The sequence below is a fragment of the Cynocephalus volans genome, chromosome 5, assembly GCF_027409185.1.
Source record: "Cynocephalus volans isolate mCynVol1 chromosome 5, mCynVol1.pri, whole genome shotgun sequence".
NCBI classification, from domain to species: Eukaryota; Metazoa; Chordata; class Mammalia; order Dermoptera; family Cynocephalidae; genus Cynocephalus; species Cynocephalus volans.
In genome coordinates this window covers 112,710,390-112,723,235 of record NC_084464.1, presented here as the reverse complement: position 1 = coordinate 112,723,235, position 12,846 = coordinate 112,710,390, and the positions used below count along the sequence as shown (strand labels likewise).

The following is a 12,846-nucleotide window of genomic DNA, read 5'->3' as shown; positions in this document are numbered from 1 at the left end:
GCAATTTTTGCTCCTATGCTTTATGTTTTGATCTTACTGTCTTTATTTTGAAAGGGCTTAAGCTCAAACATCAAGGATGATGAATAATGTTGCAAACGGTCTGTAAGATGGTTTATTTTATAATTTTACAATTTAAAAAGTTTTGTCTCCCAGAAATCCCTTTTTCACCAAGGCTTTCAAAAGTATACTCTTTTGAATTTGCCTCTACCTTCTTTTCACTTATTCAGGTCTTATTTACTATGTCTGGCTTCTGTAAATGCACAGAAATTATTTTTTCTGAGTCACCAATGACCTTCTAATTGTCCATTCCAGTTGCAGTTCTCAGCTTTCATTCTGTTGCACCTGATGGCCACTTAGTCCTTTTTAAACTCTCTTAGCTTCAGAACCCTTAGATTTCTTACCTTTGATGTTCCTTCCCAGGTTCTTTCATTGATTCTTTTTCTTCTAACCTCCCTTTATTCCTCTCAGCATTATCTTTATTATATTTTAAAGATACCATTTCTGTAATTATAAACAATGCCAGAATATAAAAAAATCAAACATAGAAATATTTAATGTAGTAGAAAATGACAGTCTCTCCAAACCCTGCCATCAGAGATTGGGCAGAATACAAAAATCTATTATATACACTTGTCCCTCCACACCTACTGGGGATTGGTTCCAGGACCTCCTGCAGATACCAAAGTCCACAGATGCTGAAGTCCCTGATATAAAATGGTGTAGTATTTGCATACAACCTATGCACATCCTCCCATATACTTTAAATCGTCTCTAGATTACATGTAATACCTAATATAATGTAAACACTATGTAAATAGTTGCTATACTGTGTTGTTTAGGGAATAATGACAAGGAAAAAAAGTCTGTACATGTTCAGTGGAGGCACAATTTTTTCTTTATTCAAATACTTTTGATCAGCATTTGGTTGAAACTACCCAATTCTGGTACTAAAATGATTTGTGTAAAAGCAGACAGCTTGAAATAGCAAGCAAGCCCTTCTTTGGGTTTCCTACCTCCAGAATGATCACTGCGTATCACTCTATCCTTCCTGACCCCCACTGTTCTCCCTGCCATGTCTCAGTTTACCAGGCACACATTTGCCTCAGTCCTTGCAACTTGCTCTTCCCTCTGCCTGGACTGCTCTTCCCTTACATACTCAGCTGGCTCATAACTGCACTTCCTTCAGATATTATCAAATGCTATCTCAAGGAGGCTTTCTTTGAAGAATCTAAAACAATGTTTAAATAATGTTGAAGATCACACCCTCCCAACCCATCCCAACAATGCCTGTCTTCATTCCCTGCTTAATTTTTTGTCTTTATTGTCTTCTTTATATATAATACATACAAAAGAATATTTGGAATATTTATGTATATTACTGTACATTACAAAGCATAAAATACAGTAAACTATTGAGAACTGTGTCACTTAACCTGATAACTGGAAGCTTACCAATAGTGTGCTTCTATTTATGTTTTTCCTCCATCCTATCCTCCTACCTGCTCCTAAGAGGCAACAAATATCGTGGATTTTGAGCCTATTATTTTCTTCTGTTTAAGAATAGGTTTATCACACTTGTATGTATGCATAAATAGTATATTCTTTAGCTCTGTTTGGTTTCAAGCTTTATGAAAATGGTGCCCTGTTCTATAGTCTTCTAAAACTTGCTTTTTTCACTCAACATAATGCTTCCAAGACTTGAACATGTTTTTACATTTATTTGTAAGTCAGTGATTTTTTACTGCTGTTTTAAAATTCATTCTGTGACTCTACCACAATTTTTTGTAAAAATTACAAACTGTGCTGTTATGAATATTCTCTGATGTATCTAAAAATGGAACTACTGAGTCAAAGGGTATACAGTTGTTCAATTTTGCAAGATGATAACACATTGTATTCCAAAGAAGTTGTACCAATTTATTTACCCGCCAGTAATGTATCGGAGTTCTCACTGTGTCCCATTTCCTATTCAGCAGTTCTTAATTTTTAACCAATCTAGTAGATGTAAAATGGTTTCTTACTTTGATCTTTATTTGCGTTTCACTCACTATTGATGAGGTTGAACATCTTTTCATAGGCCGATTGGCTAAACATGTTACTGCTTGAAATTCAATGCCTGTTGGATGTTTTGCCCATTTTTCTATAAGGTTGTTTTTCATATTGACTTGTGGGAGTTCTTTATTCTGGATACTAAATCTTTGTTGCATATGTATGTTGCAAATACTAATTCCAGTTTGTGTTTTGTCTTTGTTTTCTTTATCGTTTGATGAGTGGCAGTTATTTTAATATAGCAGAATTTATCAGTCTTTTATTTTAAGATTAATGTTTTTTGTGTCTTGTTTAAGAAATTCTTTCCTACCTCAGGACCAAAAAGATATTATCCTATTTTTTTTCCCAAAAGTTTTAAAGTTTTGCTTTTCACATTTAAGTCTTTAATCCACCTGAAATTGGTGTGTGTATGGTATGTTGTGAGTATTCATTTTTAAATTTTTTTTTCACATTTGGATAACCTGTTGTGCCAGCACCATTTATCGAGTAGTTTCTCCTTGCTCCACTGATCTCACATTCCCCTTCTCAGTATCATGGCTCCTTTCAGGTTTCTGCTGTATCTCATTGATCAGTTTATCAGTCCCTGTGCCAGTACCACACTGTCTTAATTACTATAGCTTTAAAATAAGTCTTGATATCTTGTTTTGAGCCAGATCCCTCTTTTCACCACTCTATCCCAGCATATTCTTCTTCATGAGTATCTTGGCTATTTTAGCTGTTTATTCTGCCACATACAATTTAGAATCAGCTTTTCAAGTTCCACACCTAAAAACCCTGATGAGATTTTGATTGAAATTGCATTGGATTTACAGATAAGTACGGGGAGAATTGATGTCTTCTATATTGAGTCTTCTTATCTATAAACATGGGATCTTAATTTATTTAGGGGCTGGCTGGTTAGCTCACTTGAGAGAGCATGGTGATGAAAAACACTTAAGGCCAAGGGTTCAGATCCCTGTACTGGCCAGCCACCAAAAAAAATATTTTAAATAAAATAAAATTAAAAATAAACTTATTTAAGACTACTTAATATCATTTAGGATAATCAGGTTTCATGTGTTCTGCATACGAATCTTGCATGTCCTTTGATATATTTATTCCTAGGCACTGTATAGTTTTTGTTGCTATAGAAGTGTTTGCCTTTGAAAAATTATATTTCCTGGTACTTTTTTTGCTGGTATATAGAAATACAATTGACTTTTTTATATATTGAATTAGCCAGACAGCTTGCTAAACTCTACTATTGCTAATAATTTGTCTGTAAATACTCTGGGTTTTCAATATTGATAATTATATCAGCTGCAAATAACAATAGTTCTGTTTCTGCTTTTCCAGTCCATATGCCTTTAATTATTATTCTATAGCACTGGATTGATAGTACAGTATTGATTTTAGAAGTGGTGATAGTGGGCATCCTTGCATTATTCCTGACTTTAAAGGGAATGCTTCTTAGTAGTTTTTGGTATATATCCATTATCAGGTCAACGAAGTTTTTCCCCTAGTCTGACCTGCTGAAAAATTTTCATGAATGGGTGTTAAGTTTTATCAGCTGCTTTCTCATCATCTATGAGGGTACTTCAAAAAGTTCATGGGAAGATTTGTATTACCTTTTTTTTTTTTTGTCTTTTTCGTGACCGGTACTCAGCTAGTGAGCGCACCGGCCATTCCTATATAGGATCCGAACCCGCGGCGGGAGCGTCGCTGCGCTCCCAGCGCTGCACTCTCCCGAGTGTGCCACGGGGTGGGCCCTGTATTACCTTTTAATTCTGTTTTTCCATGAACTTTTTGAAGTACCCTCGTACCAAAATGATTGTATTTTCTTCTTTAGTCTGTTAATATGGTGATGCACTTATATAGATCTTCTCATGTTAAGTCATCCTGGCATTCTCTTCCTGGGTTTGACTTAGTAATATCTTGTTTAATATTTTTATGTCTGTAGTCATGAGTGAGGTTGGCCTGAAATTTTTCTTTTTTATGCTTTGTCTGATTTTGTTATCAAGACCAAATAATGGCCTTCTAGAACATGTTTGGAGCATTTCCTCTTTTTCTGTTCTCTGAAAATACTTGAATAATATTGAAATAATCTGTTCATTGAAAATTTGGAGAACTTGCCTGTAAGATAATCTGGAATTGGAGTTTTCTCAATAAGAAAATTTTTATTTAACTACAGTTTCAATGTATTTAGCACTTCTTGGTTTCTGTAGGTTTTCTAACTCATTTTGAATCAATTTGTAGGTTACATTTTCTTGATTTTTGTCTATTTTGTATTCATTTTAAAATTAATAGGTAAAACGTTCTTCATAAGATTCTTTTATCTTTCTATCCTCCACTGTATCTATAGTTCCTTTTTTTCATTTGTAGTGTAGTTTTTTTTGCACGTTCTCTCTTCTTGCTCCAGTTGTCCCAAAAGCTTCATAAATCCTCTCTGGTTCATAGATTTCTGCCTTTAGCTTTATTATTATTATCATTATTATTATTTTTTGCTTCTGTTTTCTTTTGGTTTATTCTGTTGAGATTCTTCTCCCTTTTTTAAAACTTCTTAACTTGGGCACCTAATTCATTATTTTCAGCCTTTCCTTCTTCCTAACATAAATATTTAAGACTATAAATTTCCCTTATAAGTACTACATTGGCTGCTTCCATAGGTTTTGATAGGTAGTACTTTTATTATTTCAGTTCTGAGTATTTTTAATTTCTTTATGGTTTCTCCTTTTACCTCTGAGTGATTTAGAAGTATTTTTAAATTTCTAAATATATGAAGTTTTAAATTTACACTTTTGTGAAGGAGTTTTAACTTAATTATATTGAGGTCAGAGAACAGATATTTGATATCACTTCCCTGAAATTTCTTGAGACCTGCTAGTACATGATCAATATTTGTAAATATTCCATGTATGCTTGAGAAAAACATGTATTCTGTAAGTATTGGGTAAAAAGTTGTGTGTATGTTCACTAGATCATCCTTGTTAATTATATCATTTGAATAGTCTATATTTTTAATAATCTTTTGTCTGATTGACATATCAGTAATTGAGAAAAGTATATTATCATTGGTCTTTTAACTCCCTGAAATTAGATCAATTTTTGCTATATACATATAATTGATATAATTTTTTACAATTTTTGCTATATGTATGTGTGTGTGTACATGTATATACATATAAAATGAAAAGTACAAAATAAGTTTAGGACCGTTGCGTCTTCTTGATGAATTGAATCTTGTATCATTATATAGTGATCATCTCTAGTCCTAATAATTCTTTTGTCTTAAAAACTGTTTTGTCTGATGTTACTGTGGTTGACTCAGCTTTCTTTTAGCAGTTTGCATATCTTTTAACATCCTTTTACTTTCAGCTTTTATGGTCCTTATTTTTCGGTGGGCCTCTTGTAAATAGCATAGGAATGGATTTTGTTTTTAATCCAATATGGAGATAATCTGTCTTTTAGCTAGAAAATGTATTGTTTTATTTCTCAGGTCTAAGTTGGGAAGTTTTTCCTCCAGAAAGGGCTTGCTTTTGCTTCTGCTGGCAATGTCTAGCTTTACTTTAGCCCCCTTGATGGTCTTGGTGATTGTGGGGTAGCAGACGCAGCTTCCTTACCTTGATAGTGGCCCAAGGTTCAGTGTCCCCACTAAAGTGTGTTATTGGCATCTGCTCTCAGGCCCATTTTATAATTCCTTAACCCTCCAGCAACAAAGTTATGTTATCTGGAGCAGGGGTGAAGGCTGTTGTACATATTCCTGACCTCTTGTGAGGTAGGGGATGCTTCAAGGAATGTTTCATATGCAACATATAGTTGTTCTGTAAGGACAGGGTCCCTCAGAGCACCTAGTTAACCAAATACCAGGTGTCACGACCTCTTTGTTTTGTTTTTTCACATAGAACTTATCATATGATGTACTGTATACTTGTTTATTTATTGTCTTTTTCTTCCCACTGGAATGTAAACTCCATAAGGGCAAGGGTTTTCCCTGTTTTTGTTTGCTACTGTATCTCTAGCATCTAAACCACTGCTTGTTGTTACTTAGCATGGGCTCGATCAATATTTGTTGAATGAATGAGGGTGGAGAGGATGGTGTAAAAAAGCGATGCCAAGTCTTGAACTTCTACCTTGAAACACTTTGGTATGTTCCTCTATGATCATTATCACAAGTTAGGGTGCCCTTACTTTCCCCTAGACTATTGTAGCCAACTTCCATCTCGTCTCTCTCTGTCTCTACTTTGTGGTTCATCCATCCTTTCCAGTCCATCCTTCATACTGCTACCAGACTTTCTTCCTAAATATAGATCTGACTATAAGACTATCCATATCTGGTCTAGGCTTATCCTGCTATCCCCAAGTAGGCCCTCTCATTTCTGCCAAGTCAGATTTCTTACTGTGTCCTAAGCATACCTCTTATATAGCCTTTTCTACTTCCTGCAGTGCCCTTGTCCTTCCTGTACTCTGCCATGCTTGTTCCTGTTCATTTTTCAGGATCTGGCTATGAATGCTGTTCCTGTCCCCACCCCCAGTGGATATTTATTTCCCTTAACAATGATATCTGTAGTTAATCACTTCCTCCTTTGAACTTTTTTTTTTAGTACTTATTGTTTTCATTGAAACATTAAAAAAAAACTCAGCAAATTGGAAAGGATCTTAAAAGTAATCCAGTTTAATCTCTGACCCTAGACCTCAGTCTTTTCTATACTCATACATAGTACAAGCTTCTAATACTATACAAAGCTTCTGATTTTTCTTTCCACCTATATATATATATATGAGCATCTGGAGGTTAGGAACTTGGTTTACTGTGCTTTTGTTTTTCCTCTTAATGCTTAGCATGGGTCTTTGTCTTTAGAAGACACTAAAAAACATACTCATTGATTAAATAAATTAATCTAATAAGTTAAAAATACATAAATTTTCTCTCCAAATTGGAGTTTACAAAGGAGACCATGCCCCCTCCCCCTCAAATGCCTATCTCCACAGTTTCTCTATTTCCAAATGTGTACAGATGAGGACAACTTAAAAGATGGTAGGTACATTTGCAGCCTCCTCTTTTCTTTATATAGCTCTGTATTAGCTTTGTTTTTATTTTCCTACATCTTGAAGTTATATTTGGAATTTATCACTTTTTCATGTTACTATAGCTGTTGGAGTCTGTTGAATGTGGATCATGTTTTCCTATGGTAGTTTAAAAGCATTCAGCAACAAATATTCCATTTGATTTATGTAATTGAAGGCAATTGTTGTGGTTTGAAATTTTATACATAAATTTTCAACCACATAAACTCTGTTGTGGGCAGCAAGCAGATAATTTATGCAGGTTTTATTATTATTAGTTTTTTCTATGGGGTGAATAGAAATGATAGCTTTAATTACTTTGTAATTAGTTGTATGATACAATTTTGAAAATAAGGTATGTTTCCATAGCAAGGATGTTTATATAAAATTAGTGCTAACTTTAAGTGTGTCAAATGCTTTAACTATGTAGAAGGTGCTTAATATTCTAATATAATTTTGATGAAAATGTAGAAATGATATTTTCATATTATAAGATCTTTTTTTTTCCATTTTAGAGCATGTCAGAAGAATAAGCATAGTAATTTGGATGCTCTATTTTTATTTCTAGAAACCAGCAAATATCCTAGTAATGGGAGAAGGTCCTGAGAGGGGGAGAGTCAAAATAGGTAGGTAATTATTCATAAAATAATTTATTAAGAAATTGAAGTGACTGCAAAGACGGTTTCCCCTTTTTAATACTCATATTTAAGTAGCTAATTTTAAAATTACTTCCTCATAATATTTTTAGAAAAGATGTTGGAAAATTTAGGTAGTCTGTAAAACCCCCAAGTCTTCCCCAAAATAAGATTGTATAATTGTAATTTGAGGCATCACTGGAAATTGATAGGAAAGCCCACAGAAACATCCATTCCCATACAATATCCCAAGCATGTGTTTATGTCACCATCACTGTCCTGCACAATCACCCTAAACGTAATCCCCCAAATCTTACTTTTGTCTCAGATTTGCCAGATGTTCTCTCCCTGAATATATCTTCCCACCCTGATCTAATACATATGGACCCTCACAGATTCTCCCCACTATCCCACCCTGACCTGAATGTTCTGTGCCAGGTACTAGCATATCTTTTCCAAATGCATATATATGTTTATAGCCTCTCTTATTTACCTGTCTTAGATTAAGGCACCGGCAGGAGTCTTATCTGTATATTATGATTTCCTTTGCAACCTTGAAATTCTAAAAGAAATCAGCACCATTATTTATACCTATTATATATTTGTGGAGAAAGTGAGCTAAAAATGCTTTACTCTAATTTCTTTTAATAGGCATTACATTTATTAATGTTCAACCCTTTCTAGAAGTATTTTAAAATAAATTTTGTTTCATCAGTCTGCTTTCTTTGCTATTAGAATATACCATGCTAGGGCCGAGCCCTTGGCGCACTTGGGAGAGTACGGCGCTCCCACCGTGAGTTCGGATCCTATATAGGAATGGCCGGTGCACTCACTGGTTGAGTGCTGGTCACGAAAAAGACAAAAAAAAAAAAAAAGGAATATACCATGCTAGAGGTGATGCAAAATTGTGCTACCTTGACCTACTACAAATTCATGCTGTCCTGCCCTGCTGCTTGGCTTTCTACTCTAATTAATTCCCTAGCCCAGTTCCTGAAGAAGCTGTTCTAAGCCAACTTCCCTTTCTCTAAACCTCTTCCCTGAGTTTGCTGAGATTCAGATTCATTCAAAAATTTGTTGTTGTTAAGTTCCTAGTAGCTGCTTTCCTTCTCTTCTTTTCCGTTCCCCTTTCCATCACTCTTTCTCACTTTTCTACTTTTATTTTAATCTCACACTCTTTTTCTTATAAGTATTTATTGAGTGCCTACTTTTTGCCAGACATCGATGCTCCCTCCCTATGAGAGACAGTAAAACAAACAGTTTACTATACAGTGCGATGGGTGCTTTCATATGTTACTTCATTTATTTTACACAACCACCCTATAAATGTAGATATTACAGATAAGGAAAGCTGGAGTTAGAGAGTTTGTATATTGCTCAGCCTTTCAAAGCTAGGACTTGAGTTCCAAGTCCTCAGACTTACTGCAAACATCTCTGCCACATCACTGCCTAGTGATATCAGAGCTGTCTGTTGTGACCTCATTGACCTCACCTTTTGTCAGCACAGCTCTGCCTTTGAAATAGCTTCAGAGAAACAGTGATTCTTCCCTTACTAAGTCCTATCTACTAGGGTCCTTCCTACTTTCCCAATATCTTCCTGTTGTACTTATACTTCTCATATTATAGTATTGCCATTTTCCCCTTCTCAAGTTTCTCCTCTTCACCTTTAAATGTTCATAATTCTCTTCTCAATTTTAAAATAAATCTTATATCCATCTTGTTTTCTTTAGCATTTGATCTGATTTTTTCCTCTATTCTTCCTCTACTTCTGGAATACATGTTCACCCTTCGGTTCCACTTACACTAATTTTTTAAAATCTGGCCTCTAAAACTATCCCTCTATCAAAACTACTCTAAATAGGACACTTGTGACCTCTATCTTACCAAATCTAGTGACCTGTATTAGTCACCATTCTCCTTTACTGCAAGAAAGCATTTGTTTTTCTGTTTTTCTGTCCAAAGGGAGAAACTGTTTTCTCCCTTGGTCCATATAATATCCCATAATTCTATTTTTCTACCTACCACTTTTGCTGTTACTTGTACATTTCATTCATTATTGACTCTTACTCATTAACTTGTTGTTTCAAGACACCCTAGGCACTGGCTTGAGACATGGTATCCCTCTACAATTACTTCTTTAGGGAACTGATAAATTGTGATCTCAAAATTTTGGATTCTGTGATAAAGATTCTATTCTCTCACCCTAGCTGACGTCTTTATTTCTATTTGGATGTCCTGCTGGCAGCCTGTACTCTGTTGTTCCAAACCAAGTTCATCATCATCTTCAATTCTTCTTCGTTTGTACCATTCTTCACATTTTTCCCAGTCACCCAAATCTTATGTCTTCTCCTTACTACTGCTCAACATAAAATTTTGTACTCTAGCTAGCCCAGTTGGTTACTATATTGATAAGAGTTTTAGGATTATAATTCTATCCAAGATTAGGGATAAAACCAGAATAAAAGTAAGCAATAATTAATAATAAAAATCTAGTGAACAATTAATCTAGTTTATTAAATTGCCTTGAGATTTAGTTTTAAAAGCACCTTATTTTTAAAAAATGAGTAATGCTGATGCCTATGCTTAATGCTTTAAAACATTTCTTTTTTTGGCTTAAAAGCATAGTTGAATGGAAAACACATTGTGCCCTTTCCTATATCTGAGGCTTCCCCTATGCAGCAAGCTGTACACTTCCCAGGTCTTACCTAAAATGCTTTTTGCCTTCCATTTTTACTATTCAAAATGTTTCATCCTTCAGGATCCAGCTGAGGTTACACTTTCAATTTAGTTCATTTTTACAAATATTTATTAAACGTTGTTCCAAATAACACCATGAAGGAGACCCAGGCCCTCCCCCTAAGGGACATAACATCTAGTAGAAACCAGTAGCAACTTCCATTATTGTGACAATACTTATTCCTTGTTTTACTTTTATCTACTCTATGTATGTTGTCATCTCACCTTGGTGGTAGACTTTGTCTGTTGCTGCTTTGCTATCATTTGATACTGCCTAATTAGGACCCATAACAGAATTTTACTACACCAATCTGTTGAATTGAACAATTTCACCCAAATCTAATTTTCAGAAAATAACTGTTATAATAATGTTTAGGCTGGTTATCGTTATCTTTTGACTAAATTAGTAAATATTTGAAAAGTGGTTTGAAACTCCTTTGAAGTTCATACAATAGACAGGAATTGCTTTCAAGAGTATTTTTTTTCCCCTCTGGCCTTGATTTCATCTGACAGTGAATAGATGAGGCTTAGACAGAATTAAGGAGGTAGAGAATAAGAGGAGAAATACTGGCTTTAGACTTTACTTTAAAACACCTTTCAGTGGATGAAGCAGCATTCCATTATGTTACTTTACCATCAACAACAATCAGCACCTATTAAATAAATAAAGTAGTGCTTTGAATATTGTATAATATTGTAGAATAATATGTGTAATATTGGTAGAATGATTTAGAATATTTTTATTTGCTATAGGGAAATTTAATTTAAAAAGAGTAGGCATCAGCCCAGCCTTCCTTGGATAGCTTTATCTTTTAAGACGTGAATACTCCAAACCATTCTCAGAAAGTCTTCTAAATTATTCAAACTCTATAGAAACAAAATCTCTGTAAGTTAAAATTTTAATGTATGTTATATCATAGCATATTAGTTTTAGATTAAAATATACTTTATAGTGCACTTTTATGTGCATTTGTGCATTTTATAGTACATTGGGGCCCCTTATACAATCAAAATATACTGTGTAGATAACATATTTCAAATCGTAGAGGTTTGTCATTTTTGTGACTTTGCCTTTGTGACTTGCAATTATCATATGTATAATTTCTTGGATGTCAGATCAGTGGTTAAGAATGTAGCTCCTGAATTATAACATGGTTATTGTTTGAGTACTGGTGTCTTCACTTACTATCTCTATGACCGTGGGCAAATCATTTAACTGCTTTGGGTCTTAGATTCTTTATCTCAGAAGTGGGGCACAAAATACTTATTAAACCAGTGTTTTTATGAGGGTTAAGTGAGGTGATATATGATATATGTGAAAGTCATTTGTAAACTGTAAGGTGCTTTATAGATACAAGGTATTAGTTATTTATGAACTCTTAGAAAAATTAGTTTCCAGGACCTTATTATAGTAATAAACATTCTTTTTACTACTTTTGTGTATCCCTAATATTTAAATTGGTTAGCTTTGGTTTAGACCTTTGTTTAATGCTGAGCTATAACTAATTATCTCTTATGTGTTCTATGCATGTTCTTGGAAACAGATATGTGATATGCTGGTTATGTTCAACATCTGGCTTTCTGGAAGGGAAAAAGTCTCAATTTGTAGCGTTTGCTGTTTTCCATGATGTAAATACTACCACCATAGCCAGTTCTAAGTCATGAGAATGCAGAGTTGGGAAGAGATATGTACAAATCAGCATTCATGAGTTTGTAGGAGCTGGCTCCAGCACACATTGAACTAAGATATAGTCAATTTTTATATGTATAGGCATACAGAGATCATAATTAATCATGGAGACCTTTAAGCCTATTTTAGATTTTAGAAACACTTAAGAATATTATCACCATCCTGGCCAACCACCAAAAAAAAAAAAATTATAACTGTTTCTGAAAGCTGGAAACCTTAAGTCGGACCTGGGTTCAAATTCTGACTCTGTACTTACTAGCTTTATGAGTGTCTTTAAAGTTAGTGTCTTTAAGCCTCAGTTTCTTCATTAGTAAAACAGGCACAATAATAGTATTTACCTCAGGGTTGGGGGGATACTAAAGATAAATGAAGTCATTCCTATCCTGTCCCTGGTATAGACCTCTAGTTAAAAAGGGAGGACAAGGATTACTTTATAAGGCTAGTGGCTATTGTTGTCAACCTTGCATGGTTCTAATAGTGTGTCAAACTGAGTTTTATATTAATTTATTTTATTTTTTAGCTGACATGGGTTTTGCCAGATTATTCAATTCTCCTCTAAAGCCCCTAGCAGATTTGGATCCAGTAGTTGTGACATTTTGGTATCGGGCTCCAGAACTTTTGCTTGGTGCAAGGCATTATACAAAGGCCATTGGTAAGTTAGTCCAAAATGATTTACTGTCTTTGCATCAAACTATT

General features: G+C 34.4%; 1 protein-coding gene across 4 annotated transcripts in view; it reads left to right on the top strand.

Annotated features, from left to right (window-relative positions):
• CDK19 (cyclin dependent kinase 19) overlaps nt 1-12,846 on the top strand; it is a 166,641-nt gene that overhangs the window by 139,087 nt on the left and 14,708 nt on the right. For all 4 annotated transcript variants that reach the window (XM_063097211.1, XM_063097208.1, XM_063097210.1 and 1 more), the window contains 2 exons: nt 7,661-7,718; nt 12,671-12,802. In XM_063097211.1, coding sequence (XP_062953281.1) covers nt 7,661-7,718; nt 12,671-12,802 — 190 coding nt within the window. The remainder of the gene's footprint in view (nt 1-7,660; nt 7,719-12,670; nt 12,803-12,846) is intronic.